The sequence below is a fragment of the Triturus cristatus genome, chromosome 5_2 (assembly GCF_964204655.1).
Source record: "Triturus cristatus chromosome 5_2, aTriCri1.1, whole genome shotgun sequence".
Classification (NCBI taxonomy): domain Eukaryota; kingdom Metazoa; phylum Chordata; class Amphibia; order Caudata; family Salamandridae; genus Triturus; species Triturus cristatus.
This window is the reverse complement of record NC_140588.1, coordinates 1,112,861,225-1,112,878,440: the sequence shown is the minus strand read 5'-3', so window position 1 is coordinate 1,112,878,440 and position 17,216 is coordinate 1,112,861,225. Positions and strand designations below refer to the sequence as shown.

General features: G+C 44.5%; 1 protein-coding gene across 1 annotated transcript; it reads left to right on the top strand.

Annotated features, from left to right (window-relative positions):
• The first annotated feature begins 9,097 nt into the window (after window positions 1-9,097).
• Window positions 9,098-9,892, top strand: LOC146829821 (uncharacterized protein F54H12.2-like). Its single transcript, XM_085606548.1, has one exon. It carries the CDS (start codon window positions 9,098-9,100, stop codon window positions 9,890-9,892), a length of 795 nt encoding a protein of 264 aa, XP_085462674.1.
• Window positions 9,893-17,216: the final 7,324 nt, after the last annotated feature.

The window sequence follows — 17,216 nt, the reverse complement described above, 5'->3', positions numbered from 1 at the left end:
TTCGGTAGAAGATATTCCCTTACTTGGTTGCAAGTATTGCAACTATTGCGGAGGGTTTTGCCTGCGGGTCCGACTGGGAGGTACACAGTTGCAGTAATTGGATTAGCTTTATTTGAGACACTTGTTGCGCAAGGGATGAGTGCCCCGCCGGATGCAATTTTAATTGGGCCTCTCCCTTACCACAAGAACAGCTTGTTTATTGCAATGTCCAGCCTATCTAATCACTCCCATAGGGATTTAGATTTCAGGTTGATTATGTTGACAATCTGGATGCAGACAGAGTTAATGAAAGCTTCTCCAGTTTCTAATGCAGCTGGGTCTGCTTCTGTTTGTGTGTAGATGGAGTGGGTGGAGTTACCACTCAGCCCCCAGCCCAGAGTGCTAGCGCCAGTTGTTAAGGGGAGTTGCATCCATGATGACAAGCACCTGCGACAAGAGCTAGCATGAGGAAGCTGTTTTTACCCTTAGAGCTGGCCTGTTTCCCCCAGTTCTTTTGATTTGGAGGTTACAGCAACGGTAACTGTGGCTGCAACATCCAAAGTACCTGTGGATTTTGTTGTCCTTGATGAAGTGGGCACATGGTCTTCAGAAGTGCCCTCTCAAGGGGGATCAATGTCATTAGCACAGGCTGCCTGAAGTGTAGAGACACGAGGAGTTGTACTTGGTGCTAGATTGTCTGATACTCTCTCAAAGCCTACCAGATCTGCATTCTGTCAGTTTGATTTCAAAAGACATGATGCTAACAACCCTCTATAGAAAGCCAAGAAGTTAGGATCACTTCCATTTTCACTCAAGTGGAGATTTACCTGTGGCACCTGGTAGTGTTTCTCATTAAGAAGCAATTTATCTGAAATTAACATCAGGATCACAGTGGAATCTTACTTTTTCTAAGAGGAGTCCACAGTTTTGTAAAAAATGTCTACTCAACTATATTACTTTGTGCTTGGAAATTAGCTATTATATTGTCATTGTATAAATGTTAACTGCATATTGTACACAACACCTGCATAATGGACCACCCATTAATGTATTTCTCTGAGTCACTCCTTGCCATCAATTTAACTGGGTATACATTTCGTGTGTACATTTTTATTTGTCTGTAAATCGTCGTGAAATATTACTGCATATATGTTCCAGTTTCACAGAAAACTCATAAAAATAGGGTGTTTTTGAGGAAAGTGGAAAACACCACAGCTGTTTTCTAATATAGTGTTTAAACTTGTATTTCCGTTATTAATATTCATATAGAGCATTTTTTAATTGTACTTTATGTCTTCGCGATGATGCCGGTCTTCGTGATGATGTTAGTGTTCACTAAAATTACGCTATCTCATAACAAAGAGATATAATTGGAGAAGGTACTTTTCAGTAACCTCCAATGTAAGTTCTCATTTATTTTTTCCTTCTTGAAGGTTTCAGTTGGTATTTGTTTTTGTTGTTTTTAAGGTGTGCTGCACTACTTGTGCTGAACTCTGTTTGGGTATGTTTTTGTCATCAAAAATGCCAACAGGAGGCAGTGAGCAGCAGGAGGTGCCACAGCAACCAGAAGAGCAGGAGGCACAAGAATTTCAGGAAGACTCTGGGGACGAGGAACCAGTCTTTAAAAAGCAAAGTATTGCCTAGGATTTCTTCACAATTAAATCTGGGGAATCCAAAAATGTTGCTAAATTTGCCCAAATCAACGTGTGCAATAAGACCCTATCAAAGGGCTCTACCAAAACATATTCTTGTGGTACAACAAGTATGTTGTACCACCTTAAAACCTACCACAAGACAAATCTGCAGAGGACACAGAAGGAGAGAGCTGGAGAGGGGCTTTCTACCTTGAGGACTGTGCCACCTGCTCCAGGAGAGAGAGTACCAGCTAAAGGTTTGTTAATGTATAGGAAGAGACACCTTCCTGTACATAAGCAAACCATGGTATTTCGTTTTTTCCATGTATGCTGCACAAGGCAGCACACATGGAAAAACCAAAAAAGAGGAGAAATAAAGCATTTCTCCATTTTTGCCATCTTAAGACCAGGATTTTCCAGGTCTTTAGTTCGGTGCTACCACATATTATCGCCACCCTTGATAATAGGTGGCAGTATCAAATTCAATGGGTGTTGTGGTGGAACGCCCAATGCAACACCCACTGCATGCCCCTTTCACGCTAAATTTATCGTGAAAGGGGCACTATTATCAAGGCAGCATTAATCCACTTAACGTGGCTTTAAGCCATGTTAAGTGGCTTAACTCTGCCTTGATAATAGGGAGCTGACCCTATCGCCACCACAACGTCACTAAAAGTGACGTTGTGGTGGCGATAGGGGCTTGATAATATGCCCCTTAGTGATGATTTTTAAGAAACAATTTCATTACATTTTTGTATGCAAAATAAGTGAATAGCAAAGCATTTCTCACTCTCTTTACAGGGTATACTGTATATATCATTGTGATGTGTTACCATTTCTCTATTTGCTCTCTTGTTTGTCTGTGGGTTGTTGGAATTTTTAAGGGTGGTCCGTAGAACTAATGTGGTGTGAGTGATATGGATGATTAGCTGAGCATCAAAGGGGCTATTTCGATGGGAACTCCTGAGTCTGTGGTAATCTCTTTTTATATTTATGAACTCTTGGAATGTCTTGTTTTGTGATGTGTATGGATATTTTATATTTATTTGGCTATGATTACAATAAACAATATATAGATATTTTTATAAAATTTAGATGAAGACATGGGTGACTCACTGGGTGCGTAACTGTCATAAGCCACCTACCTGGATTCCAGATAATTCCAATGGGGTGGCCGTGCTAGTTCCTGAATCCTCTCAAGACTTGCCCTCGGTTTACAGGAGGAGACACTGTTTTGGTGGCAAATCACAGGGGGATGGGGGTTGGCATGGCGACACAGTGTAGAATCAAAGATGCTGTGGCTTGTCTACTCAACAGCAACGCTGCAGTAGGCATTCACACCAGTTTGATGAATGGTTCTGGCAGATATAGTACCCATAACATTCAAATAATAAGGCTTTAGACAAGCATTAACTCTGTATCTTAAGGTATCACTTCAAGAAAGCTTCTGAACAAGCTTTTAATTTTGCTTTTGTTCTTTGTTCATTTAGATCGTCAGTAGAAGCTCATTTATCAACATTTTCAAAACTGTAGTGATTATGATTTCAGCATCAAACCCACAAGCAAATTTGGATGGGGTTACTTCACACAAGCCCTCTCTGGCAGAGCCCTGCCAACAATATGTACAAGTTGAACAAAAACACTGGTTACCTTTGTTTTTAGCATCTCTCCTTTTCTTATTTTTCTGTTTTCCATCCAGGTGTGTGACTAAGGTGGGATGTTCTTTGTGGTGAGATTGAAGCGGGAGGATCAAGGGGGCTGGCAAGACAGAGTCCTGGAAGCCGAGAATCAGGAATGTAGACAGTATTTAAATAAAGAGTGCTTTAGTACATTCATAAAGGTCACATTCTAATTGTTTGTAACAAGGAACAGGGGCAGATAAATAACTTGATGAGGCTGCCTTCTAGAAGGTGCTTTAGAATGTTCACAAAGGTCGCAGTCTGATTGCTCATAGCAAGGGATAGGTGCAGATGATTAATTTGATGAGGGCTGTCTTCTAGAAGGTTCATGTTGAAGTACTCTATGCCTGTTGCTTGATGATTATTATGGTGGATTTTCTGAAATTTGACGTGGCACCTGAAACCTGACCTTGCATTTGCATGGCAAAGCATTCTTAAAAGATTGTATGCCTTTTCAAACAAACCAGGGTACACCAGCTGCAGCTAGCTATTACTAACAGCATTTAATATGGTAAATAATCAGGGTACAAGACATTTGTCCATTCATAAGTGTTGGGAGGAATGATATGAGGTCATCATGGTATATTGCTATAGTCATGAGAGGTGAGCTGTGGAAGGAATCCTGACAGTAAGTGTCTATATAGGTGAGTGGCTGACTGTATGAGTAAGTGACTGGGTAGGCGAGTGCCTTTATTAGTGTGTGAGTGACTGTATGAGTGAGTGAGGGTAGGAGCTTTTTTGTGAGTGAATGAGTGAGTATATGAGTTGCTATATGAGTGAGATAGTGAGTGTGTAAGTGGCAGTATGAGTGCTATAGTGTGTGACTGAATGAATATATGGCTGACTCTATGGGTGAGCGAGTGACTATGTGAGTGGGTGCATGACTGAGTACTTTGCTGGGTGGGTATATATATAAGTTAGTGACTGGGTATGTGTGTGCCTCTGGGGATCAGTGACTGTGTGTAAGTGGCTCTTTGAGTGAGTGTCTGCATGTGTAAGTGGCTGCATGAGTTAGTAAAAATCTCTGTAATTTCCTGTTTCAGTCAATGGGTGGGTATGGCTGTGACACCTCAGTAGAAAGTAGGGATACCTTTACTCATCATGCGTGTCCCCAAAAGTGACAGGTGCCATGCCCCCTTCGCTGTGTCACCAAAAGTGACAGGTATCAAACCCCCTTCGCTGTGTCACCAAAAGTGACAGGTGTCAAACCCCTTCGCTGTGTCCCCAAAAGTGACAGGTGCCAAACCCCCATGATGGATGTGGGTGCCCCCCTTTGAACTAGGGGCGGTGTTACGTAGGGCGGTGCTACTTTTGGAGTCCTCAGTGCCCTATGATGGAGGCTGGACATGTTGTGATGTAGAGGTGCACGCCCCTTTTAGGGGTTGTTTAGGATACATATAAGGCCTCCTTAAGAGCTTTGTACAGCAAGTCGGCGCTTGAATACGAAAAGGTTCCCATAGCAAAATGAAGAGATACAACCCGCTCGTGAAAAGGCCCATGTGGGGTGGAGGCCAACCAACTATCGATAGATATTACCGCAGCTTAACACCCCTGGTAATGGACGAGGATGCTCAACAAGAAACACCTAAGGATATGGGTTGCGATGTTAAAGGTTTTGGCGATGACCAGTGTCGGCATTTGGAAGCACATAGTCTCAAGGATTGCATATGCCGGATGTCACCTATCAAGGGCGGTAGCATCGGAAGTGTGGACTTTTGTGAAGGCAGCGAGTATGAGGGATTCAGCTTCGTGGAGCTGGGCGATTTGGAAGATACAATAGTTCCACCTAGCTCCCCTGTCTATGAAGACATGGGTTTTCAGGAGGATACGTCTCTGGAGAAGGTAGTTGAGCAACAGCCGGGTACAAGCGTTGAAGATGATCGGGCAACGCAGGACATTAGCAACTCTCAAGATTTCAGAGCCGCCGCAGAGGGCTGTAAAAATGCAGAGGTTAGTAAAAAAAAAAAAAATTTGTGAGCAAACAGTTAAATAATGATGTCTTTTTATTTCTTCAACTAATGGAGTGTCAATCTTTCTTCTTTTGAACCTAAAAGCAACTGCAGCTGGATGCACATACTTCATAAAGCACTATGGGGAAGAAGCTGGAGCATATCCTAAATCACCTGACTGTGAAGACATGGTTTTTCTGGAGGAAGCGGCTCCTGAGAAGGTAGTTGTGCAACAGCCTGGTACAAGCGTTGAAGATGATGGGGCATCGCAGGACATTAATGACTCTCAAGATTTCAGAGTAGCCGCAGAGGGCGGTGAAAATATTGAGGTTAGAAAAAAAATAAAAAAATAAAATAAAATAAAAATGTTATGAACAGACAGTTACATAATGATGTATTTTATTTCTTCAACTAAACTAATGGCGTGTCAATCTTTCTTCTTTTTTTGAACCTAGGGAGCAACCCCAAAAAGAACTGATGCCGTGGAGCCTCCTACAAAAGCGTTAAATTTTTATTGTCTATGTTGTGCAAAACAGACTGAAAGTTCCACCAGACAAAGTACAGATGTTCCCGTGAAGCGTGACTATGTCTCTAAGAGCGTCGCTGATGTAAAAGAAATTCAAGTAGTATCCCAAGATGACATGATGGCTGTTAAGGGTTTCGCAGTGGCTGTGATACAAGCTTACAAGCTTGTGTCAAACATGACTATTACGGCATTTGTCATGGTCAGCAAATGAATGATCCTCAGCAGGCAGCGCATGAGTGTCTGGGCAATGCATACAGAGATCGATTAATCCGCTATATATGTAGTTTGTTGGACCCGTTCAAGGTGTATAAACTGCTAAGGGTGGTGTACGGGATGTCAGTAGAAAAGAAATATGTTCACCCGGAGATGCTGAAGCTCTTGACAGCGACACTCGAGGAAACCCAACATGCCCACTACCCTGGCTTAAAACTGCTGTGTATGCAGGGTTTGTGTGTGGCTTCTGATAGAAATATGATAGAAAGACTCGTAGTGTAAGATGTATCTAAAAAATAGAAGAATAGGGTCTCTGGCCCCTCGAAGACTATTTTAAATAAATAAGGTCTTACTTAATGGGACATGATAGCTTGTATGTAGAACAAACTAGCAGAATGTTACACCGCATGGTGGTTGTGTGTTAAACCATACTTATGACGTTACTGTGAAAGTGTAAAGTACCTTCTGTTTATGTTTTGTTAATATTCTTTACTTTTAATAAAAGGCTCTCGTTCAAAACACTTGTCATTCATTGCTGTGTAGAGGGTGATAACATGCAGGGGGAGCTGTTAAGAAAACTTTATTATGATACACATAGAATTGGTAGCTTTGGAAGCACTGAAACTCTATATAGAAGGGCTGTCGATGAAAACGAACCTGTAAGCAGAGACCTGGTGAAGACCTGGTTATCAGGAGAGGAGGCGTATTCACTACATAGACCAGCCAGAAGACGTTTTAAGAGACGCCCTACAATCGTTAATGCGCAATTAGATTATCAATGGCAGGCGGATATCATCAGCCTTCAAGATTTAGCAAAACATAACAACAGAGCTCATTATATATTAACCATCATAGACGTGCTGTCCAAGTATGCCTGCGTAGAAGCACTACGCGATAAAACTGGGACTAGCGTCACGGCTGCTTTTAAAGCCATCTTCGAGAAGGGTCAAATTCCTCAAAAACTACAAACAGACGCCGGTAAAGAATTCTTAAACAATACATTTCAGAAATTATTAAAGCACCATGGAGTTCAACATTTTGTAACACACACGGAGGTAAAAGCAGCGGTTGTAGAACGGTTTAACAGAACTTTAAAGTCTAAGATGTGGAGGTATTTTACGGCCCTCAACACCTACAGATACGTTGATGTTCTACAAGCTTTTTTAGCTGTATATAATGCCAGCTATCACAGGACCATCAAAACAGCGCCCGTAGAGGTAAATCCTAGTAATTCCTTAAATGTTTGGAGAACGCTATACGGACGTAATTTCGCTACAAAGGTGAAGAAGCCTATTTTTAAAAAAGGTGATCACGTAAGGATTTCAAAATTGAAAGGTGTCTTTACGAAGGGCTACCTATAGACTTTTAGCGACTAAATATTTATAGTGGAAAGTGTGGAGCTTAAAGAAGGGATGTATATTTACAGGTTAAAGGACTACGATGGGGAAGCAGTATCGGGGGTCTTTTACAAGGAAGAGTTACAAAGGATACCCGATGACCCGCACAGGGTGTATAGGGTTGAAAAGATTCTGAAAAGGAAAGGTAGAGGCGCTAATAGTCAGGCATATGTCAAATGGCGGGGATGGCCGGAGGAATTTAACAGTTGGGTGTTGGCCAGCTCCCTGAAGGGTGTGTGAGCTGAGGACCGTCTAAAAGCTGCTGTTAAGATTGAGACAACACCCTTTTATATCACCCTGCCGTCCAACGCTTCTAAAGACATGTTCCCCGACAACCAGATTTCTAATTATACCGTCAAATTGGCTAAGCCGGTGGACCTGAAAGGGGATTGGGAGGTAGCCCTAACCGAGATCCAGTACCCTAGAACCTGGAATACATTTACACAGAGCGAGGCCAAGTTTTACTTAAAGCAGGAGCAGGACCCTGTGAGCATGCACGAGAGCATCCCATACGGCTACTACCCAAGCGTTCTAAGTGTTGTCGAAGCCATCAACAAAGCCATAGGTACCATTGAAACATATACGAATACGCAGTGGCGCTAGATAGCGTCAGAAGGAAGGTGTTTCTTAAAGCCCCAAGTCGCACCACGACGTTTAACGGCTCAGGTAAATTAAGAAGAGTTTTAGGAACAGTACAGAATGTGAAAAGTCCGATCGAACCGGATCACACATGCCCTGATGTTAACGGCGGGTTCTACATGCTCTATGTGTATAGCGATATTGTGGAGGCCCAGAGGATCGGCGATAGTTACTCACCGTTGTTAAGATGGGTCCATGTACAGGGTGAAAATAATACGATGGTCAATATCCAATTCAACAAACCAGACTACGTCACAGTCTCTAAAAACCATTTTGACACTATTTCAATTATGATCTTCGATGACCAGTCAGATCCTGTGTCCTTTAAATACGGCAAAGTTATTGTTAAGCTTCATTTAAGACCTAGACGCGACAGAGGCTATTAAGCAGGCATCCTGGTGGTTGTGAAAACATACGGGGACCCTTCTATGTACAGGGACTATTACCGAAACCAGGCCGGATATGGAGGCCCTCCGTACTTTCAAGAGTCACCTGTTATGTATGGGGCTGGTCTAGGAGGTTTCTTCCTCAGTCTGTTTAGAAGAGCTATGCCCTTCTTGAGAAAAGGCGATGAAATTGTAAAACCGCATGTTAAAGCGGCGGCTACGAACATTGCCCATGACATTGTAGGGTCTGTTACTTCGGCGGTTGCCAAACGCATGAACAAACATCCGCAAGAAGGCGCGGGCTTGGTGTACAAACCACGAACGCTTGTTAAAAGAAAGTGCTGCGCATCGAGACGCAGAGGACCACCGACCCCCTATAATAAAAGGTGGAGTTCTTGAAAACGCACTAAGAAAAGAAAAACCCCAAGACGGAAGAGAACTTCAAAGAAGAAGAGATCCGCCTCTAGAGTAAATATTTTTTAAAGCAGAGCAAAATAAAGCATGGCCTTCGTACACTGTGCATCGGGCGAGTGCGCCAAATCTGAGTTAGACTTGTTTACTCTAAAGCCCACGCAGACAAGCATCGAAAACAGCTTCTTCATGGAGGTATCGCCTTTAGCAGCTTTGACGCCTATGGCTCCTATAGAGTTTTATGTATCAGGGTCCACGGATATGTATTTGGATCTCAACATCTTATGTGTAAAATTGTAAAAGCAGATGGAGCCGATATAGCAGCAGATGCTAAAGTGGCGACAATCGCTTACCCCCTAGCAACCATATTTAATCAGGTGGACATCACCATGTACGCCTACAGAACCTACCTCGAGAGTATTCTAAATTACAGTAGCGACGCCCTTGACATGCAGCTTTCAGTGGGACTCTTCTGCAAGGACACAGACTGCCAGTTTGAAGCCAAGGAGTTGGACGGTGACAATCAGGGCTTTGTAAAAAGAGCCAGCTTTGCGGGGGGCAGTCGCCAATTTGACCTTCTGGGACGCATACATTCTGACCTCTTCTTCCAAGATAAGCTGCTCATCAACGGAATCGATCTTAAGATCAAATTCATGTGCAACAAGGACACATTCTGCCTCATCAGCGGGGATGCAGAACACTATAAGCTGGACATACTGTCAGCGAGTCTGTTTGTAAAGCGGGTGAAAGTGTCCCCGAGCGTCAGACTCGCCCACGCAGACACTTTGCAAATATCAAACGCCAAGTACGCTGTGGAAAGAGTAGCTCTGAAGGTATTCAGCATCCCTGCGGGTACACGTTTAACTCAGCAGCAGAATTTATTTATGGGACAGCTACCAAAGCTTATCATCGTAGGTTTTGTGGACAATACAGCTTTTAGCGGCGTCTATGGTTCAAACCCCTTCAATTTTAAGCACTACAACATCAACTACGCTGCGCTGGTCCATGAGGGCATCGTGATTCCTGCAAAACCCTACACACCTCATTACAAGGGTGGAACCCACTGGTTATATGGATAAGTGACTGATTGTGTGAGTGCCTGCATGTTGGACAGGCCACATGAAGGGCTTGCTCCCTCCCCGCATGACAAGGCCCAAGCCCCGGACTCCCAGGTGTTACCCACAAGGGCCACCCGCACCCCGTCTCCCAACGGAACTCCTGCCCCCGGACATCCATGTATCATGGGGCCGAACCACTACCGGCTCCCCCGGCCGGATCAGCCGCCATCTTGGACACTGCGCCACGAGGCCGCGTGGCCTCAGCCCGACCCTAACCCTGGGCCTAGCCTGGCCCCGACATCCCGGCACCACCATCCACCCAGGAGGTGAACGGACCACTTGGCAGGTCAATGGGAGAAAGAAGTGCCGATGGCTCTCCCCCGCCAGGTGCCGATCGCCCTCCAGCTCCCCCAGGCGCTGGCTCCACCCCCTGCTGGGTGTCTGGACTCCCTCATCCCGGACCCCCCGACCTCCAAGTGCGAGGGTCCGGACATCAAAGGGCGCCAGACCTATAACTAGGGCAGCTCCAGAGCAGGAAGGCAGTTGTATCCTGGAGTCGAGAGACACCGAGAAGAACTCAGCCTTGACGGACTACTGGCGCTGCCGTAGCCCTGCCTTGTGAATCATCGTCCTGCCTGCTGGCGCTGCCGCGGCCTTCTGCATCATCCATCCTCGTCGGGACCTGCTGGCGCTGCCGCGGACCGTTGTAACGACCACCTTCGTCGGGACCTGCTGGCGCTGCCGCGGACCGTGTAACGACCACCTTCATCGGGACCTGCTGGCGCTGCCGCGGACCGTGTAACGACCACCTTCACCAGGACCTGCTGGCGCTGCCACGGCCCATCCAAGCTAGAACACCGAGCTCGAGGATTGTGAGCTATCCACCATACCATCTCAGCTACCAGATTGGTAACCAGACTGTCCCGCTACCCCCTTTCCCAAACCAAGAGACTAGAATCGAGGGGACCCTTGAGTCCAGACCTCCTTGTACCATTTCATCGTACCTTAAGAAATCGCCTATAAAGAACGTTAAATCCTATCCTTGTGTGGTGTGCATCTGTGGGGGGGAAGTTACTCATCTGTACGATCACTGGAGATGGCTCTCCCCGGAGACCTCTCCCCTTGTCCTCGGCTGACCCTCCCAGTCCGTCTAACACTGCATAAATGAGTGATTGTGTGAGTGTGTGACTGGTTAGTTAAGTGCCTTTAGTAGCATTAGATTAACTGTATGAGTGACTGATTTGGTTTATGAGTGAACCAGTGGTGGACAAGCTGCTCTATGAGTGAAGTAGAGGGTTTATAAGTAGCAGTATGAGTGAGTGTGTTAGTGAGTGAGTGGGTAAGTGTTTGTATGAGTAAGTGAGAGGGTACATGAGAGGATGTATTACTGCATGAATGCATGATTTTCTCTATGGATTAATGAGTGACTGTGGAAGTGGCTACATGGGTGAGAGTGTAAGGGTATAAGTGGCTATATATGGGAGTGTGCATATATCTGAGTGCTTGCATAAGCACCTGATTGGGTGTGTGAGAATCTGTATAAGTGAGTAACTGGGTATGTTTGTAGCTGTAGGGGTGAGTGACATGCTGTGAGTGGCACTTTGAGTGAGTGTCTGCATGAGTTATTAGCTGCATGAGTGAATGATTGCCTTAATCAATTGCTGTTTTAGTCAACAAGGGGGGTGTAACCCACAGCAAGAGTGAAATAGAGGGGATATTATTGCCTGTGTGAGTGGATGTATGGATGAGTAACTGTGTATGTGAATGCCCGAATGATTTAGCGAGTTGATGTGTGACTGACTACGTAGATAAGACATTGCATGTGTTGTGCCTGTAGGAGGTAGTGACTGGGTGGGAGATTATTTATACAAGTAAGTGACTGGGTGTGTTAGTGGCTGTAGGGCTGAGTAAGTGGGTAGGTAGGTGTATGTATAAGCCATTCACTGGTTATGTAATGAGTGCTATATCTGACTGAATGGATGTACAAGAGACTGTAAAAGTCGGTGACTGACAGCATGAGAATTTTTGTGGGTGAATAACTAACTGTACAAGGGAGTGAGTGAATGTGTGTATAGGTACTTCAATGACTAAGTCAGTGTGTTTCCATCATTATGTGACTGGATGTATCAGTGGCTGTATTATTTTGTGTATGGGTATAGTAGTGTATATAAAAGTCATATCATTGTATACTGAAGAATGTCTCTTGGCGTGTCCATAATTGGCTGGGTATATCGATCAGTGTGTGGGTTGATGTATTAGTTTTTCAATGTGTGTGTCCATGAGTGCACAAGTCTATACATGGGGGCATGTCTGGGTGTGTTAGGGTCTGTATCAATGTGTGCCTCGGAGAGGTAGTGCATACAACACTGTGCCTGGATGTGTGACAGTCTGCATCTGTGTGTTAAAGGTTGTGTGGCTTTCTATATAGATGAGTAGGTGGGTGCATTAGTGTGTGTATCAATGACTAAGTAGCTGGTTGAATGTCTGCATAGGTGATTGTTAGAAATGGGGTGTTCTAGTTGGTAGAGGTGAGTACCTTTTTCCAAGTAGGGACCCTTGCTTGTAGTCAGAGTAAGGAGGATACACACTCTAGATAATCTCTGCTCGCTCCCTTGGTAGCGTGACACAAGCAGACAGTCTTATCCTAAAGGCAATCTGTAAAGTGTTTGTACTTAAAACACACAACAATACAGTGATAACACCACAAACTGACACCACACTAGTTTTTGAAAAATAAAGTATAATTTGTCATTTTGGTCAACAAGATCAAAATGACAAAAATTCAACATACAGGTAATAGAACAGTTATTGCAAAAATATACCTTGTAGAACACAAATAGCGTCACCTGAGGCTATTGCGATTTTTTGAAATCAATCAATCCAAAGTACAGCACTGACAGCGAGGAGCACGGCATTAGCATGGAGTCACACAGACCCCCATATAAAAAGTACCTTGAAAACAAAGTCTATGCACGGTATCCTGAATGTGAGGCGTCAGTGCCAAGGCTGGCTCCCTGGCTTCCATGGGGAAGGCAAGGAATTGTGTCCATGAGGAGGTGACATGTCGAGTCCGGGGACAGGGGAAGACGGTTGCATCAGCAGTGAGGCATAGGTTTTGGTGATGATGCGAAGTCGTTTAGTTCATGGAATCCCCCTGAGTGGTTATCGGTGCCATAATAACAAGATGCAGGCATTGGTGATGACGGAGATGGTGCGAGCACTGGCATCGGGCACGGCAAATAACTGCAGGCGTCGGCCAGTGTTGAGACACATCAAAGCTGTGGTGTGGGCTAGGCGGTGTGTCGTTCACTTCACGAGCGGTGCCCCTGGCCTCGATGCAGGTCAAAGCATCACAGCGGAGTCGCTGATGGGATTGGACACAGGTTTTCTTGCTCCCAACAGCAGGAACAACCTCCAGAGGCATGAAACTGGAAATGGTACCTCCTGGTAGGTCAGAACTACCAGTAATAGAGTTCAGGGAGCTGTGGGTGAAGAACTTTGTGTTCCTCAGACTTCAGAACAGGAGGCCATCCCACACAGGCCCTCGAAGATTCTTCTTCAAGTAGATTCACAGCAAAGTTACAGTCTTTGTCCTTTCCTTGGCAGAAACAGCAACTGCAGACCACCCCAACCCAGCACACAGCAACGGGGCAGTTTTCCTACTTACAGCTCTCCAGCGCTCCTCCTTCGCTAAGGTTCCTCATGAGTCTGGAAATTATCTAAAGTTCTGGGGTTTATGGTCTACTACTTATACCCCATGTTGTCTTTGTTCTTTGTGTGCAAGGGTCTCTGAGCCTAGTCCAAACCAGGTCTGTCTTCACTGGAGCAGTATGACCATGGGGAAGTAGACAACATTTTGCAAGAGAGACAGGTCTTATTCAGGTACAAGGAAATCTCCTCTCGCTACTCTAAATGCAACCATGCCCCAATCAGCTCAGCTATGCGTCATCCAGGAAGGGCCAGGCACACCTCAACCCCCAGTGCCTGTGTACAGTGAATGCACATCCCCAGCACCTGTCACTCCAAAACCAGACAGTCAATCCATAAACAGGCAGAGGCACACAGAATGGTTAAACAAGAATAAGACAACTTTGAAGGGCTGGCATTTTCCGACACACAATTTAAAAAACATCTTTACTAAAAGATGTATTATTAAATTCTGAGTTCAGAACAACACAACTTTATTTCTCTATTTTGTCCCAATGGGAAGTTATACTTGTAAGATGTTACAAAGTATCTCCCATTCTATCCTATGGGACAAACAGCATTTCAATGGTGAAAACAGAAATTGCCAATTATTTTACCATCAGGACATGTCACACATACCAGTACATGTTCAACCCTTCACATGCACTGCACCCTGCCAAGGGAGGTACCTTGGGCATACCAGAGAGGTGTCTAACATGTAAGAATAGGGAAGGTTAGGGTCTGGCAAGTAAGTGCACTTGCCAAGTCAACATGACAGTGTAAAACTGCACACAGACACTGCAGTGGAGGTCTGGGATACCTTTTCAGGGCTACTCATGTGGGTGGCACAATCAGTGTTGCAGGTCAACTAGCAGCATTTGATTTACAGGCCCTGGCACACTCTGTGCACTCTACTAGGGACTTTTCAGTAAATAAAATATGCCAATCAGGGAGAACCAATTGTAATAACAATTTACACAGAGAGCACTTGCACTTTGACACTGATCAGCAGTGGGAGAGTGCCCAAAGCATCTAAGCCAGCATAAATAAAATCAAGCACAGCATCGAAAATACAGGAAGTAGAGGCAAAATGTCAGGGGAAACTATGCCAAAGATGTCAAGTCTATCAGTTATTAACTGACAAAGTCAGTGGATGTATGTAATATTGAATATGTATGGCACTATCTTTGGAATAAACTGACTGGCTGCGTTAGTATTAGATAATTAAGTCAGTGTCTGCATCACTGTTTACAGAAGTGAGTGGATAACTTTGTAGGTGTATGGCTAAGTAATTGGCTATATCAGTAGTTGCATGGAAATGTGACTAACATTAGTGATTCTATGCATGGCTGACCGGTTGTATAAGGTACTGTGTTGGTGACTGAGTGCACATTTTAGTACCTGTAGTTGCATGTTAACTAAGTGTTTAAATAGCTCTATGAGTAAGTAAATTCACATAGTAGTAGATGCACCCATAAGTGAGACAGTATGCCTGTTTTGCCTATGACACTGAGTTAGTGGGTGAGTAAGTGGTTGATTGGATGAGTGACTGGGAGTATAAATTGTGTAAACAGTATATGTGTGAAAGTGTGAGTGACTGTACAAGACTACCTTGGTGTATAGTTTTATAATGTAAATGTGCTGAAATACACTGACATTTATAATTATAAAATGTGCAAAATAAAGTGATGGCAAGCTATTGTAAGAACACTTTATGTTTGCCATGGAAATCTCTAAGCAATATCTCTATGCTGATAGAAGTGCTTCGAGAAATTTAAAGATGCTCAACTGCAGCCACTATTGAAAAAAAAGAACAAAGATATGTTAGTATTTCAACTTCAAAATCACAGAAACATAATATGCAGGCACTATTTTTGCACTCATCCATTCACCCATATACTAAGCATGCACATATTCAATTACCCAGGTACTACCCATGCACTCATCCATTCATACAAGCAGTTCCCATGCACTTATCCAATCACCCAGGCACTAACTGTGTACTCATCGATTCAATGAGGTGCTACTTATGCACTCATCCAATCACCCAGGTGCTACTTACATATTCATACAAATAACCAGGCACTACCCATTCACTAATCCAATCACCTAAGCATTACCCATACACTTAGCCATTAACTCAGGCACTACCCATGCAGTCATGCAATCAACCAGACACTACCCATGTACTCATCCATTCAATGAGCTGCTATCCCTGCACTCATTCAATCACCCAGGTGCTACTCTTCAACTCATCCAGTCACCCAGGCACTACCTGTGTACTCATTCTTTCACTCAGGCACTACCCATACATTCATCCAATAACCCAGCCACCATCTATGCACTCCTGCAAACAATCACCCAGGCACTACCCTTGCACTCATACAATCACTCTGGCACTACCCATGCACTCATCCATTCACTCAGGTACTATACATTCACTCATTCATTCACCCAGGCACTACTCATGCACATATCCAATCTGACCCAGGCACTATCCTTGCATTCATCCATTTACTCAGGCACTATGCACATGTTCATTCATTCACTCAGGCACTACCCCTGTACTCATTCAATGACCCAGGACCTACCCATGCACTCATCCAATCAACCAGGTGCTACTCTTGCAATCATCCAGTCACCTATGAGCTACCCGTACACTCATACAATCAACCAGGAACTACCCATGCACTAATCCAATCACCCAAACAGTACCCTTGCCCTCATCCATTCACTCAGGTGGGAACTATGCACTCTTCCAATCACCTAGGCACCATCCATGTTCCATCCAATCACCCAGACACAGCCCTTGCAATCATCCCTTCACTGAGGCACTACCCATGCACTCAACCCAGACCTAGGCACTACTCATGCACTCATCCAATCACCCAGGCAGCACCCATGCACTCATCTAATCACCCAGGTACTCACCCAATCACCCAGATGCTTTCCATGCACTTATCCGATCACCCATGCAGTATCGTTGCACTTATACATTTAAGGAGGTGGCACCCATGCATTACTCCTGCACTCATCCAGTCACACAGGCAGCACCCTTGCACTCATCCAATCATTTAGGCACTACTCATATATACTTCTAATCACCCAGACACCGTCAATGCACTTGCACAATCACCAAAGCACTACCCTTGTATTCATTCAGTCACTCAGGCACTACCCATGCACTCATCAATTAACTTAGGCATTATCCATGCAATCATCCATTCACCTAGGCACTAGCCATTCACACATCCAATCACAGAGGCACTTCCCTTGTACTCATCCATTCACCTAGGCCCTCTGCATGTGCTCATCCATTAGCTCATGCACTACTCATACACACATGTAATTACCTAGGCACTATGCTTGCACTCATCCATTCACTCACACACTACCCATGCACCATGCAATCACCCAGATACTAACAATGCACATATCCATTCACTTAGGCACTACCCATGCACTCATCCATTCACCTGGACACTATCCATCCACAAATCTAAACACACAGGTATTATCCTTATACTCTTCCATTCACTCACACAATATCCTTGCACTCATCCATAAATTTAGGCACTACCCATGCAATCATCCATTCACCCAAGCACTACACATGCACATATCCAATCACTGAGGCACTAGCCTTGCATTCATCCAT